The sequence below is a fragment of the Buteo buteo genome, chromosome 1, assembly GCF_964188355.1.
Source record: "Buteo buteo chromosome 1, bButBut1.hap1.1, whole genome shotgun sequence".
Lineage (NCBI taxonomy): Eukaryota > Metazoa > Chordata > Aves > Accipitriformes > Accipitridae > Buteo > Buteo buteo.
Window position 1 is genome coordinate 14,722,509 of NC_134171.1, and position 16,380 is coordinate 14,738,888.

At 37.5% G+C, this 16,380-nt stretch overlaps 1 protein-coding gene across 3 annotated transcripts; it reads left to right on the forward strand.

Annotated features, from left to right (window-relative positions):
• The first annotated feature begins 7,946 nt into the window (after positions 1–7,946).
• On the forward strand, positions 7,947–15,995 carry TMEM128 (transmembrane protein 128). Of its 3 annotated transcripts, none has more exons than XM_075023106.1 (5): positions 7,947–8,149; positions 9,405–9,546; positions 11,517–11,678; positions 12,464–12,572; positions 13,191–13,581. In XM_075023106.1, exons 1-4 carry the CDS (start codon positions 8,032–8,034, stop codon positions 12,561–12,563), a joined length of 522 nt encoding a protein of 173 aa, XP_074879207.1. In that variant the 5' UTR covers positions 7,947–8,031; the 3' UTR covers positions 12,564–12,572; positions 13,191–13,581. The 3 variants fall into 3 exon arrangements, with proteins under 3 accessions (XP_074879207.1, XP_074879199.1, XP_074879191.1); XM_075023098.1 differs by lacking the exon at positions 13,191–13,581 and adding an exon at positions 13,588–15,995 and having other exon boundaries at positions 7,948–8,149; XM_075023090.1 differs by lacking the exon at positions 13,191–13,581 and adding an exon at positions 14,157–15,992 and having other exon boundaries at positions 7,982–8,149.
• Positions 15,996–16,380: the final 385 nt, after the last annotated feature.

Consider the following 16,380-nt stretch of genomic DNA (forward strand, 5'->3'; position numbering starts at 1 on the left):
TCCCACAAATTTTATGTTTAGCAGTCATTGTTAATGTCAATAAATTTATGAGAAACCATCAGATAATAGTAACATAGCATTACAAAATGTTCCAGAATCTTTGTTTTACTGACTTTCTGAACAGCAGAAGGTATCTTCATAATAAAATATGCCTTATTGTTAAAAATTCCTGTTCTAAAATAGTGTCTTAGAACTTGAATGTCTTGGTGGCAGGGTGGGGAAGGAAGAAGTATTGTAAATTTGGAAATTGTTTAAAGCTAGTGGCTTTCTTTATGAGTATAGCATAAGCATTTAAGCAGGGAGTTTAATCACTGAAACAAAAAAGCTTCAAAGGATGGCTACTTATTTGTTGTGCTTAGCCCTCCACTGTACCGGTGCATTAGAGTAGTTCATTCTTCCTTCTCCCAGTGAAAACCGATCCTCCCACCTGGTGCTATAATCCAATTGCATCAGTACAATGTAGTCAGATCCTGACATGAGTAGTGGCTTATAGCTGATGACCACAGGATACAGAGACCCAATACATGATTTCATTCAGAAACTTTTAAAGCTGTAACACTCACCCTTATTAGGGAAAGAAGAGAGCAAATATTAAACTTTTTGTGCAAGATAAGCAAAAAAAGGCATATTGTTCTATCCATTAAGCTGTATTCACAGGTTACAAGATATCTCAGTTAATATATTCAACATTTATCCTTTTCTTCTCCTGATTTAGCCTTTAAGAAAAAACAAGTCCTCTAACTTTCTTTTCTGCTCTGTCAGCCAAGAAAAGCAGCATATCATGTTTCCCATTAGTACTTTTACAGGAAGTGTTATTTTATATTGAATTCTAAATTTCACTTGGACTAGAGGAAGTTTTAGTAGTAACTTTTCTTTGCATTTGTTAAGATACGAATTCCTTTTGCACCTGTAACCTACTGCTTTTCTTTGCACTTGAGATAAAATTCCTTTTACACCTGTATTCTCATGCTTTTACACTCTCACAGGGTAAGGGCTGAAAAACCTTCAAAATTTTACTTAGATTGGACTTTTTTTCTGCAAGACTGCAGATCACAGAGTTTAGTCCTTTCTCAAACACATCTTCACCTTATTTTTTATTTATCCTTCCCTTCTAAATTTATTCTAGAAGACTTAGAATTGTCCAGTCTTCAAACAGACTGTTTTGCCTTTCTCATTAGATCTTTTGCATAGAAACTGCCCTTTGCTACTCAACTCTGTATCTGAGTTACAGCAGAAGTAAAATAACTGACTTCCTACATAAGTAGTTTTGTAGTTCCTGAAATGACTTGAAAGTAAAGAAAAACAGAAATTGTGTCTCTGTATGCCTACCCATTAAACTATTATTCTCAAACTTTTAGGTGGAATGCATTACTACTGAATTAGTATCAAAATCCTAATTGAGGCCTAATTACAGAGTCAAGCTCAACTCTCACATGTATTTGTTTTATTAGAAAAAAGGTGCTTTTAAACATACTGAGATCTTCCACTCACGCAGCATGAAATCCATCTGAATGTATTCAGGTCACTACCTCTCATTTAAGTGACGAACTGAATGAAAAATAACACCAGAATTTCACCTGCATTGCAGATGGCTCAAAACCTGTGATTTTCACTCCTTCGTTCTGTTCTTTGCAGTAGCCATGTAATGAACTCTCACAATCCAGCCTTTAATATATAAATACAAAGCATGAAGTGCACTTTTATACATTTGATATTCTGAAATCAAGATATTTCAAGGCCATCTTTTTTTCAGATGGCCTTTGATTCTTGATGATGAGAAGGAATTCAAGGAGGAATACACAGCAATTGACCCTGTATAGTATCCATGCATGACAAAAGATAATGTTTTTCATGGATGATACAGGACCAGAATTTTCTCCTAGACTTTTCTTTCTTACCGTTAAAGCAAGTGCTTCACTTACTGAAGCCAATACTTTTTGCCTGCATTTCTGCCTTGCACTTCTAAATCAATTGCCAGTATAAAAGCTTTTACTGAATTGTACAAACATCTCTTAGGCTTAGAGCACTTTATTGATTTTTCTTTTCCCCCATCTATCCATTTTACAATTTACAGACATTTTATGGACTGTTTGTTCCTACAGTTTCCTTGTCTTACACCATGAAGTATGTTTCCTCTTCCTTTCTTGCTGCTGCAATTCTGTCTCACCTATCTTTGAAAGTTCAGCTTTTTTGGTGAGCTTTCAGAACTTAAGTGGTTTCAGAGGTTAGCATTGGATAAGTTTTCTATATGAAGAAAAAATATTAACTCAGTCTATGTTCTTAAAGACCTGTTCACGTTAAGCAGATTAGCCAAAATGGGAACAGGAATTGTACAACCATCCTCCAGCTAAAATTTCAAATCGAGGTATTGCTGAATTTAGTTTTCATACCAGCAAACATCTTTCTCTCTTCCTTTCTCTCTCTGACAGTATAGCACCCTGTTAGTGTTCCCTCTAACTCTGTCATCCAATTACAATACCAGATCAAAATATATGAAAAATTGACTGTACAGGATACATAAGCAGTAATGGACTGTCAAGGACGATGATAAAGAAAACCTGCTTATAAACCTGAATGAAGTGTGTAAGACCTTTGTTTCATGTTTATTTTTTTCAGGACTCCACAGAAAGATTATGCAGGCAAACAGCATGAGCTGAATTCCACACTATATACATCAGTGAGATGCTCCTATGTTGAACACATTATGAAAATTATCTGTACTTTCTAATCTTGTAACAGTGAGGTCCACGTGCCCAAGCAGCTTTTTGTCCCTGCTTCGTTACAGCAGTCAAATCACAGGCAGTGGGGACACTAGACCATCTCCAAAACAATAGTTAATATGCTACCACAGCCTAAAAAAATGCTAACCTCTATCAATTCAGAAATAGTGTCATGCCTAAAGAGAGCAATACTCCTGTAGAGCAAATGTTCAATGAATAATAAACTTGAATGCTCATTCCCACAATTGATAGTCTTTCCTGCGTGAATTAGATCTGTGATCTTCATTATTCAAAAAAAACCCAAACCCCAAACTTCAGGATGTTCCTAAATGCCCTAGGTATGAAATTCGTGTCATATTGTTACAGATGCATGGTTGCAGAGTTTTTCCTCAGTGAGGAAATCAGTTTCAGTAATTCCCAAGTGTTCCCTTTCCCACCCACCCACATCTGGCCATTTGTTTTTGCCTCTCCGCCACCCCCTGACTTTTTTCAGGCTTTTAAAACCAGATCAAATCCTCAAACTGAGCAGTATTATATACCACTACTAGGGACCCAGTAGTCAAGAACAATTATAGCTGGAGTATTGCTGCCAAGGGCTTTGTATCATTAAACTGCAGTCTTAGGAAAACATTTTGAGAGCCATTGTACTCCCTAAGAAAGTACGCATAGTTAAGTGAAACTAAACTCAAGAAATTATTTAGGAGAGAGAGTAGGAAGATTTGCTTAGCAACTTCTAGGAGAATGGTTTATCCAGATTTATTTCATGGGTTTTGTTTACATGTTTGAGGATCCAAGCTGTAATGAAGTCTTCTCATTTTATATTCTTAATGCCTATTATAACAAAAGGCAAGAGTCAAACATTGACACTACCTAACATTTTTAATCAGCACAATTGAGGGTGTTGAAATGGTGTCCCATCAAATAGATACTTCAGATTAAAGTAATGTTCTGGACCAGCTACTTTTTTGTAATTTGCAGACAACCTTGAAGGTGAAGAATAACATACCTAGATAAGTCAGATGACATTATGTGATGCGCTCTTTTTCTGTTCTCTTAGATGCCCTCTTCACCTTTTTAACTGCCTTTATATTTTCTGCTTTCTTTTCCTTCATGAAGTTCAAATGCTTGCATGCTTATATATAGTGCATTCTTGGTATCAAACACGCTATTATATGTATTGTTTCCTTCCTAAAGGGTCAATTCAGGGCTGCACTGTAATTTAATACTCACATGAGAATTCAACTTGAGTTCAATAGTTTGTATATGTACCACATTCAGAGTTGATTGAGTTTTAACCTTCAGTTGTTTTTCAGATTTGCATTAAGTTATTCATACCAAGTGCTTTTAAGTCCTTTGGTGATTTGTTTCCATTGTACTGAATTTAAAATAATTAAAGGAATGCTAGATGAAAGCAAGAGAACTGTAGTACTATTTGAAGGCTTTTTTCTTACCTGGATGATGGAGACAATGCATTTACTTTTTCACTCAGTGTAAGAGAGGATATGCAATGCTTTACTCCAAGAACAACATTCGGAAAGGATTGACAACCTCTACCCATCCCCTCTTACTCCTTATAGTGGAAGATAAGCAGCAGATTACTACTCGCTTTAGTATTTCTTAGTTCATGAACAGAAAGCACAGAGTATATTGCACAATTACTTCTCAAAATGAAGAATATGCATACACTGTAGCCAACCTCCTTCAGCTAAAAATGAACATATGGAGAGAGGAGCCAGCCCTACTTAGATAAGAAATGAAGAAAATTCCAGTCAGGTCTTTTGTGAACAGACTACATTTGGGCTCATTTAGCTATTGACTTCTGTCATGGGGAAAAAGTTAGGAATATTTGCTAGAATACTAGAAAACTAATTTGACTTTCTAGAAGTGAGAATTTAACTGGGAAGTCTAATTCTAAAATTTATATGTACCCAGTCAAGGAATGTAAAAAGCTACCACTTGTGTGTGTCATTAAGAGTTACCTGTAATCAACATAAAAACAACTAATCAGTAAACAGCAAATACTCAGCAAGCAACATGAAAATTATTTTTAAAATATCCAATTAGATTGCAAATTTCACCTTTCATTTGTTACTGCAAAACCTGAATATTTAAACACATTCAAATAACTTACAAAGCATTCTTTCTTATTTAAAAGAAAAGAACATGAAGTTGCTGAAGCTACTTTCTGAAAATGTGGGAAGAATTCACTTTATGCAAGAGACCAGAAATACATTTAACAAAAAACACTGCAAACTGTACCCTTTGTACATTTCCTTCACAAAATCTTCAAATTCACAATTCCTTTCACAGACTGTTAACTAAATTTATCAGATCAAGTACCACATTTTAAAATACTTGCTAACATTTCTGCAGGGATTAAACTTTTACTTGCAAGAATTAATTACCCATAGCAGGCCCGTTGTTTAGATGCTTTAATTATGTTGTTCATTTTGTAACAGTTTCAGTTCAGCTCCTGATCGTTATCTACTCTTTAACAGATTAATAATTTCTGAATCAGAGAAGCTCTGTGAAAAGATCACAGAAAACATCTCAGCTCTACAAACACTGAACATGGTCTAGGTTAAGGTCAATAGTGAGTCAGGGAAAGGAAGCTCTTATTTCAGCTCTTTGCACAATACCTACTCTGTAGGTAAACAGGAGTCTTCAGTTTAGTAACACTAACAGATCTTAACCTTTTCAAGCATACATATTTATTTAATTGCTATGTTTAAATCAAAGATATTTCCTATGAATAGCTTTTGCAAAGAAAGTACAAGAAGATTTCCTTTGTTTCTTATTTGAATCACTAGCATAAAAGTGAAGGCTGAGGTAATCATTTCACTCAAAGGAAATAAAACAAAGAAACCTCTATTTCATCGTTAAGAAAGCAGAGCTCAGAGGCTCCCACGAGCTGTTAACTTCAAAATACTCAACGGAACTAAATAAAAAATAATCATCATAGTCACTAAGGACTATGATGTGGTTGGCCCTTACAGGACACATGTTCTAAGGCTGGGAAAACAATTTCTACTCACTATGACATGGCTCACATGAAATTTAGATGTAAATGAAGGCCCGGCTTTCTGCAGAGAAAAAAAAAATAAAAAATTGTTCCATTCTTGTACCTTTTAGGCTGAATTTACTCAAAACTCAATGCACAGTAATAAAGAATAACCAGAACCCTTGCTTTCCTTGTCTCTAGAACCTCACTCATCTATAAAACAGACGATAGGATATTTAGGAAAACATAGTCATTTTTTCCTGATAAATTATTGTTAGCAGCTCCTTTGTGAAAAGATAACATCTCCAGGTAGATTATACAACACAGTGTATCTACATATCAGGTTACGTGACAAATGAAGAGCCAGTGCTGTTTTTCTTCTAACTGTAGAATGCACTGATTAAGTCAAATTCTCCATTACTTCAGCACCTACAACTGAAACCAAATGTAAGAAAAAGTGGTGATAATTAAATAAATTGAAAAAACTTAGTCTTATGTACTTTTAGGGTTCATCATTACACTAGTTAAACTGATGTACGTCTACTGAGTTAAACCTGCTATAACACTGTATGAATTAGACTATATATGCAGAAGATCTATTATTTTATTAAGACTTACCCCAGTTTTTTTCCACCCATTTCAAAGGGCATTAGTTACTCAACAGCTTTAGAACTGCTTAAAAAGAGTGCAGTTCAGATCAAGTCTAGCTTGTACCCTGATTAGCTTCTACCAATTAGTTTCTACCCTTAGGATGACCTGACGTATTTTAAGGTTTACTGATAAAATACATAATTATTTATCCGCAGCCTACATTCCATTCTTTTTGCTTTTCCTGTTTTCTCAACATGAAACTACAGAGGAAGTATCTGCAAAGCTTTTATGTTGATAAATGCCACACAATATGCAAAGAATACACATGGTAAGTGAAAATTTGACATATTTCTCATACTCACTGTTTTCATGCAAAATACTCAGATTGCCTTCTAAAAGGAAAAGTATAATCAGGTTATTAAAAGTTTGGGTTTTGAACTTTAATCTACCTATAACTAGAAGGACTATAAATTTGATTTTGGTAAGTAAAGCCCACATACTGAAATTATTTCTTTTCTTCAATCTACCATATAATAATCTGAGCTTTTATTGAATATTTCTACATTTAATTACACCATAAAGAAAAGCAGGTGCCATATGGGACAGGTACTTCCATTCTGTAGTCAGTGGGATTTTTGCCTCGGCAGGAACATTATGCCACACATGATTTTGTCCAAGAAACCACAGGATTTGTAAGTACTACATGTATCATCTAATTAGCCTAATACATCATTACAATTAGAAACAAATTTCAATTTTAAAAGCCATGTTACTTATTCAATGAGCACACCCCAAAAGATACAGTATATATATTCACAGCATTCTTACAACGACCAGACCGAAGATGAATCTGTCAATATAATTTAGTAGTTTTGAGTTTGTCCACGTGAATAAACAAGAAAGCAATACTAATCTAGCAAGTCTCAAGGTTTTGTTTGCAGAAACGTGCTGACGTGACTTTTTATCTAGTTATGCAGAATTCAGCTACAGAGCTGAAACAATCTATTTTACCATTTTATTAATTTAACTTTTAGCTAGTTTGTCTTGTAAAGATGGTTATTATTTTCAATTAAGAGTTGCAGTATCCAGTATTACAGGATTCCTATGGGTCTTAAAACCTCTTGAGAGCCTTGTATTTGACTCCTGTCCCATCTAAACCACTGGTCTGTGTCACGAAAGGTGAGATTTTCCTAACATCTGTCCTCAAGAGCACCTGGGTTGCAAAATGTGATGAGCAAACCATTTATATGCACCCAGTTTTCCCGTTTTTCTTAATTATTTTGATGAAACAGTCCTCGCTCTGGCACTCGGATTTACATCACACTGTTCACGACTTCCAACGGGGATTAGTGCGATTTACGATCCTGTTGATTTATAATAGATTACTGGGCCATGACCCGGGCGACCCTTTGCGGCAGCCGTGCTCCAGCAGCGCCCAGCGCTCTGCCCCCCCCCCCCCCACTCCCGCCCCGGCACCCGGGCACCGCCGCGGGGACCAGCCGCTCAGACTCGCTTTCCGACCGACCACGGGCTTGGCAAGGCTACGACCAGCGACAGCCGAACCCCGGAGGAGGCCCTGCCGGCCGCCCGTCCTGCCGCCCGTCCTCCCGCCGACTCCCTCCGGCCCCACACAGGGGGTCGCCGCCCCTCACGCCAACGGCCGTAACGGCCGCCGCGCTTCCCGCCCCCGCCCTGGCGTCACTGCCGGAGCGGCCCAAGATGGAGGCCGGCGGCGGCGGCGACCCGCTCCCGAGGCTGAGGCGCGCTTTGCGGCGAGGGGCAGAGCCCCGCGACCCGCTACCGCCGCAGCCGCCTTTCGGGGGCGGCGGGACGGCCGGTGGGTGGCGCCGGGGACGCTGGGCCTGGGACGCGGAGCCCCCGCCGGGAGGGGAGGGGAGCGGAGCGGAGCCGGGCCGGGCTGGGCTCTGCTAGGCGGGCGGTGTGACAGGAATGTCCGGGCGGGGAGCGCTGCCCCCGCGGCGGGAGCGGGGGAAGGGGACGGACCCTGCTCGCGGCTGGAGTGAGGGGACTCCTCGGTGGGGTACCGCCTGCTGGCAGCCAGCTCATCGTCCCTCGGGTCTCTGCTCCTAACAGCGAGTTGGATGTGAAAAGGGAGGCGTGAGTTCCGTAAAAGACTTGCAACCGCGGGTTTCTTGGTGGGGGATGAAGTGCTTCAGTGCTCCAGACCCGAGCTCTAGTAGATGAGGAATAATCTAGGAAATAAAAAATAAAAATGCCTGTAAACGCCAGCAGAGCTGTTAGTACGCTTGGCTGGTGGTAATGCATGTGGAGGAGCCAGCATACTGTACACTGCTGGAGGCCCGCAGGCCACCAACAACTTTTAGTGATAAAGTTCAAAGTATGAAACATCAAAGGCACCTTTGACACCTTTTTTTGACAGTGTGTATAAGCATGGAGTGTGTTAGGTGGTTACCGTCATACACAAAAATATGCTTTCAAATCTGCTTGCTCTGTTGTCTTGCTCTCTCTAAAACAGTATATGGTGATGAGGGGAAAAACAGCAGATCCTTTTTTGCATAATGATAGTTTTAGTTTATCTGCTGAAGGTATGTGGCATGAATCAAGCTAGCTCCTGAAACTAAAGTTGAAAATACCTTGTGAAGTAACTGCAGTTGAGAACAAGAAAATTATTTATGCCTGAAATCAGTTTGCAAGGATTAAAATTAACAAAAAAGGATGTGAATAAATTAGTAATCGGAAATACCTACCTGACTTTCTGTATGCTAGATTAATAATAATGTTTTAATAACACCAGGAGGTTTTTAATTAGTTAAATAACCCTTTCGTAATGTAGTCAGCTGTTAGGTTCCTAAAAGGGTACACAAACACAGTATGTGCTGGTTGTTAACTGCTTTTATCATTTTATCAAAGGCTACCTTGCTCAGTCTTATTACAGGAAATGTGCAGAGCTTTTTTGAATACTTCCTCTGTAATACAAAGTGTATTATACTGAGTATAATAATCTCCAAAGATAAATGAATTAAAAGGATAAAGCATCATGTTTTACGTAACTATAATCATACTCCATTTAATGACTGGCTTTAGTGCTATAATTATGTTCTTATTTACAGAAGAGTCTACAGCTGTAGAGAAGAAGAGGAAGCCTCTTACTAGACTGAATATTCATTCTGCATTCTGGATTTTGGCATCGATTGCTGTGACATACTACTTTGATTTTTTTAAAACTGTTAAAGAAACTATTCAAGCAGATAGGTAAGGTACCTTTTCTTACAAAGAAAGTGGTGTTTTCATCTTACGGTCATATTCAGTTTGTTATGTTTGAACGCTGTGTTTTAAATCTTCGATAAACAAGATCTACAATAGGAATAGAGAGGGCTGGGACTGATCAGCCTGGAGAAGAGAAGGCTTAGGGGGATCTTATCAATGTATATAAATATCTGAAGGGAGGGTGCAAAGACAGAGCCAGGCTCTTTTCAGTCGTGCCCAGTGACAGGACCAGAGGCAATGGACACAAATTGATACACAGGAGGTTCCCTCTGGACATCAGGAAACACTTTTTCACTGTGAGGGTGACCAAGCACTGGCACAGGTTGTCCAGAGAGGTTGTAGAGTCTCCATCCTTGGAGATACTCAAAAGCCATCTGGACATGGTCCTGGGCAACCCGCTCTAGGTCACCCTGCTTGGGGGGGGGGTTGGGCCAGATGACCACTTAAGTCATTATTATTAAACTAATTTTTAAGTAAACACAATGCTTTAAATGCTTAAATGCTTAAAATTTTTCTGTAATTATTTTTTTTTCTTTAGGCCTTACTGAGCCATCTGTGTACATGCAAAATTTGTTCTAATAGCAGGATGTTGTAATACTGTACCTTCAAGTTTACACTTAAGTACAAGAAATTGCTGCCTGTTTTGTTGAAACTGCTGGTGGTTTGATTTTATTTTAATCATAAAAAGCTGAAATTAATCTTTAAATGTTAAAATGAAGTTTATTTCTCTAGAAGTTCTCTAGACTTCTTTGAATAGACAAGTGAAAGATTAGTGAAATAATTTCTATTTATGCTCTATTTCTTTTCTATTAAATTATTTTCCATGGGATTGATGGATGTTAAATATTTTTGGATAGCTTTACCTGGAAGTGCTTTTGAAACTCTCTCATTGTCATTTTGTATCAGTACATGGAAGCTGAACAGGGCCTTGCTCTGTGCTGTGAGGTTCTTTGGAGCTGCTCTTCCAGGCTGGTCTAGATACACCCTACGTCCAGTTGGCTGTGGATACAAACTAGTGACTCCAGGATGTGATCAAGGTTTTGGGTAGCCCCGTCTGCTCCCTGCAGGACCCTGTCTTCCTGCATTGCTTTTTTAGGTAGACTATGGCAACTGCTTTCTTAATGCAGATATCTTAATTGGTAGTACTGAGGAACCAAAATAGCATAAGAGGTTTGCTGTACCATACCTGAGCAAATGTTACCTGAGTAGTTGATTACCCTTTGTAGTTTAGCAATCAAACTATGGTAGTAAGAGTTCACTTTTTAAAATTTTCATTTGCTAAATATACATTCAGATAAGTATAAGATTTTACTAAAGTGCACCTTCCTCCCCAGTTGTCTTTCCCATCTTACTCTTGAAGTACATCCTCAAAGAGGCTCAAAAGTGCTTCTTCCTAAATAATCACATACGTCATGTTTTCTTGATTCTGAGTTTGAAATCCTGGATTTCTCTATAGTTTTCTTCAGCTGCTGTAAAGAAGAATCTTCATGCTTCTTGTCTGCTAAATTTGAGAGTTCATAAACTCGAAACCTTATTAAAGCTTTCTGCAACATTTCTGTTGCACAAAAATCAGTAGTCTAATTTATAGTGAGAAGCACAGTTGCAGTGGAGCCTATTTTATTTCACTACTAACAAAGTATTTTTGGTGTGGTAGTATAGTAAATCACTGACAAGATCTGTTGCATTGCATTTCCAAAATATTTGAGGGAAAAATAATTTGACAGGAATGTTGCATTGCAAAATGAAACTAAATTAGTTATGTATTTTAGACAGCTTTAGAAGGGCAAAAAGTGTGTTTTGTAAAAGTAATTTAAGAAAAAAACTACAGAAACTCTAGGCCAATCTGTATAATTAACAGGTATTGTCTGTTCTGTTTCTAGAGTAGAATGAAGATTAATGTGCAAACTGCAGTGTGAATGTCCTTAATATGCTTTAACATGCTTTCCCCCCCACAGTTGGTGGTTTGCCTCTGGCAGTTGTTTATTGGCTGCATGTTTATCTGTTGCCTTTTACTGCATACTCTATCTTGAGTGGTATTGTGGAATTGAGGACTACGACACACAGTATCCAGCACTGATACCTATCACAACAGCTACCTTTATTGCAGCAGCAATTTGGTAGGTTTGAACACTGTGTACAAACTTCTGCTAAACCTCTGCAAGTCTGTGTTAATGGGCTCATTTTATAAAAAGTATAATTTCTCTAATTCTACTAAGAGTATTGGTGACAATATCAGCTCTACATAGCATAATTTCTTCCACTTTCAACATTCATCCACAAAGTGAGAGTTGCAACTCTTGCAACTGTATATTAAGTGTACTTTTAGGTGTGCTGGATCTTTTCTGTCTTGAAAATTTATGGGAAAACTAAAGTCCTTTGCTTTGTTAGTGTAAATTGCTCACCTCTGACAACTATTTGTGAGGTTCATAAATTAAGTCAAAGGTGTGTTCTCTAGCTGAGAAAAAATTATGCCTGATCAGTTTCTAATACAGAGTTAACTCAAATTTGCTTGGCTGGAAGTGCAAATTAAAGCTTTTCTCAGTTGCCATGTATGCCCATGGAAAAAATCAAGAGTAGTTCATTTTCAGGTGCTTCATATACAGAGATTCTGAAAGTAAAAGGTACCTTTACCCTTGATGGGACTGAGTGGACTTGGTCGGTGTAAAATCTGCAGCAGCTACTGAAGTTCTGGGATGAGTTTTAGTAAACAAACAGTAAACTAAACTACCAATTTAATAAGTAGGTGCTGGGGTCTTTTCATCCATACCATAAAGAAACAAGTATTTTTCCGGGTTGAGTAATTTAAATCTCATTTCCTCTTGTGGTATATTTTTTTTGTATGGCTGGTATTTCCATAGTATGACAGTTGAACTTACCAAAAACTTCCTGCTTTTATTCCCAGTTTCAACATTGCCTTGTGGCCTGTCTGGTCCTTTATGACACCTTTGTTGCTCTTCATTCAGTTTATGGGTGTTGTGATGCTTGTGTCACTCCTGGGATAAGTCCTTCAGGTAAATAATTGAATTGTTTAAGCACATAAAAATATTTGTCTTGTTGCATGAACTCCTTTGTTAGACATTTAAGGATTGTAAGACCCTTTAAGGACTCCTTCTCTATGTTTTGTGTACACTTTAGAATATTTATATTTTGTGGCATACACAGTAATCGGAGAACGTGCAAGTATCCTAAGGGGAAGAATATCCTTCTTCTCTTCTCTAAGATTCTGTTCTAGACAGTGAAAAGAAGCAATTAGTGAGAATGGATGGTTTTAGGGAGTACAGGCCAAATAACTGCAGCTTTTACCCATACTGGGAAAACTTCTTGGTGAAGTTGCTTGACCTGATAGTAAAGGGGAGAAGCTGTTAACACCCATATGCAGCTGTGGGGGTTTTTTGGTTGGTTTTTGGTTTTTTTTTAATTCAAATCCTTTGTCCTTAAGTATGCTGTTTTCATTTTCTGCAATGAACAGTCCAAATCAACCTGCTATCTGGAAAACTGCCAGATATCTGAAGTAATTTGTTCTTCCTAAAAAACAACCTTTCAAAAGCAAAACCAGATATTTTGTTGACTTGAAAAATTCATTCTCAATAACTGCCATGTTGAAAAGGGGTTCTTGCATCTTTTGTTAGGATATACTAATCAGATGAATCCTGGGAAATGGAAAAAGCTTAAGGAAGACGTCAAAGGCTGCTCAGTAAATAGGGTGAGGGATGTCCCATATCACAGGCGTCTACATCATCCACTGAAGTGACTTCTTCAGCAGGTCTTGTTTGCTGGACTTCTCAAGGGAATGTGGGGAAGCCTGTTTAGTTTTGCTTGCCATCACAAATCCTTTCCAGTAAGGAAGTCCCCCAGCATTTTTACGAGTGCAGCAAGAAGAATGAGACAGTGCTGGATATTGAGCGTAGCCTCTTGTAGTGCCAGAGTTGTAGGCAAAAAATATTTAATGGCTGGGACATTGAAACACAGCTGTTGTTTGCATAAACAAACTGAAACTAGTGTTGCATTTTTTTCCCTATTTTCTAGACAGTCAAGAAACCTGATTTTTTTAAGGAAGTAATTAACTTAGGTCATACTCTGACAACACCTATAGACTTCTGAAAAATACTTACTTCAGAACCTCTTTACGATATTATGGGAGCTTCAGTCACACTGGTTAATGCAAACTTCTTCAAATTGTGTTTGTTTGTACTGTCATTAGCTATGTTCCGTCTGAGCACTGAAAGGATCTGCGGAAAGGACGCATTTCAGTATGTTAGAGCTGATTATATTAACAGACCAAAACAACCATTCTGCATTAATTTGTATGCAGAAAGTAAGAAGTACAAATGAATTACAGATACCCGGAACAGCTGAACCTTAAGAAAACGTTCTGGTTTTCTATGTGAACAGCCAAGTAAATTCTGTTATACAGTATTTATTAACTCTGTATTAGGCCAAATAATTATTGGCCTAATAATTAGGGCCAAATTATTACTTGGCGATGCAAAATCATTAACTAATCAATATCGAATTAGTACAAGATACAGCTTGTGCAGTATATACAACCTTACAGCATTTTTGTTAAAGTTGGGTTTGTTTTTCTTTTCTTTCAGCTTTGTGTGAAGGACTCAAGTAACTGTTATCCTGCAAAGTGGATGTCACTTTTGTTACATTCCAGTACTTTTATTGTTTCTAATACTGCTTGCTTGCTCTAACTGATACTGTAATTCTTAGACTACCTGATTTATAAATCAAATGGACATAACCATAGGTCAGCCAGTGGCTGGGAAAAAGCAACTGACTAGTGAATAAGTGAAAGATAGGTTTTACCTCTCTTAGTAACATAAAGCATTTCATCACTGCTTTGTAAAGCTTTTATTCATATTTCAATATTAAGCAGATGGGTTATAAGTCAGTTATGTAGCCCTAAATCCTATTTGGGGACTCCAGAGGTTACCTAGTCCAGCTTCCTGCTTAAAGCAGGTTGTTTGTTTTGAAAGTAATTGATACTTAATTCAAGTGTTGTGAGTTTTTAATACTATAATTTTTCAATTTGAACTGACAGCTAAAAATATTGTATGGTATCTGTGTTTGTACTTGTAAACTATCATAGATGACACAGGAGACATTTCTTGGATCTATTAAATTTCTAATACTATGTGTCTTACCATGCAGGAAATATTTATTACCTAATCTCTTGACTTCAGATCTGCTAGTGTTTGAAAAAAGATATGGATCAAGGTAAGGGCCTTAGAAAGCTGGTTGATATTTATGTCATTGTTAATTTGGCAGTGCCATCAGTGAAATAGATTCTATTTGTGCTGATACAGTTTGTCCACAGCCAAAGATGGATGATCAAGATGTGAATAACCAGCAATATAATGAACAATATTAACACTACACAACAAATTAAGAGCACAAAGTAAATTCTTTTGATGTATGCACTACTTTTTCAGTATTCAGGATGTTTTTCTTCTGTAAATTAACTTTCCGTTCCTAGCAGTGCCTGTTAATGAAGTTGCCATTTTTCTTCCTCAGCAATAAAGAGGGTGGTATTAACTTAAATGGTGTTAGTCATACACAGTTGGGAAAATAAAATAACATTGTCTCTCTGTTCACCTTCGCTAAGCTACTTAAATATCTGGAAACCTGGACACCATCTAGTTGCTAGACCATTTTATATAGATCTTTGTGTTAAGTACTTTCACACCCACACCTTTGGAAAGTAGGAGAATGTAGAAGCTGGATATTGAAACTTGTTAAAACTTACTCCTTATGACTGTTGCTTGAAGTCTGGACCATTAGAGGAGACTGTGTTCTTCATTCTGACTTTCAAATTCACACATTGCTGAATACACGATACATGAAATGTTTAGTAATAAAAAAGATAGACATTGTCTTAAGCTTCTGCTGTTTCATTAAGGAAAAAAGTTGCTGTCAGTATGCAGTACAAAGGATCAGTCAAACCAAAATAAAGTACATTTAGCACTACTGTTAAGTAGCTTGTAGAGTAAGTTAACAGCTTGATTTGTTTAAATGTAATACTTCAGTTTTCCAAAACTAGTTGTACTTCACATCTTTAAAGGGCAAGTTGCTTGTCTTCAGGTCTTTGCCTTTTAACAAATTTTAACAATTTTACGTCTGCGTTCAGAGGTACATTTAAGTAACTTTGTTTATTCCGCTATTTAAAATGCAGTGTTGCTCAGGGATGGTAATTACCACTGTATTTTTATTTGTCAGCTATATAAATGCTCTAGGTGTTTTAAGTTGCCTTGTACTCTTGAATTAAAATTACTGTTTGCTACATGGTTTTTCAGATTTATTCTTCTGGATATCTTTAATAAACTTTGTATAAAAGTGATTGATTATTGTTCAGTACTTAATTGTTTAACTGTCTAATTCCACTGTTCTTGGGGACTGCCAGCCCATCATTTTGCCTATAAAATAGATGTTCATGTAGATTTTAAATACTGGACTTGACTTGGAGTATGTTTGTCTTTCATGGCCTCTCAGCTGGGTTTATTGAGGGTGGAATACCATTCTGTTCACTTTGGGGAGTTATTTGCCTTCTGACTACTTTGATGTCTTCTTCTGAAAATCCCATGTAGATATGCTCATGGTATAAAAGCCCTGCAAAGTCTTTCAGTAACAGTCATGAGTATCCAGTACAATTCTCATTCACTTACATGTTCAAAGGGAAGTAGTGGCAAATCTGGTGAGAATTTAAAACAATGTTTGCTGTAATTAGCAACCTGACAAAATGCTGCTGCTGCTTCCAGTTCTGTGAACTCCTTGCTTTTGTTATTTTCCTTACCACCAAATAAAGAACTTAGGGCA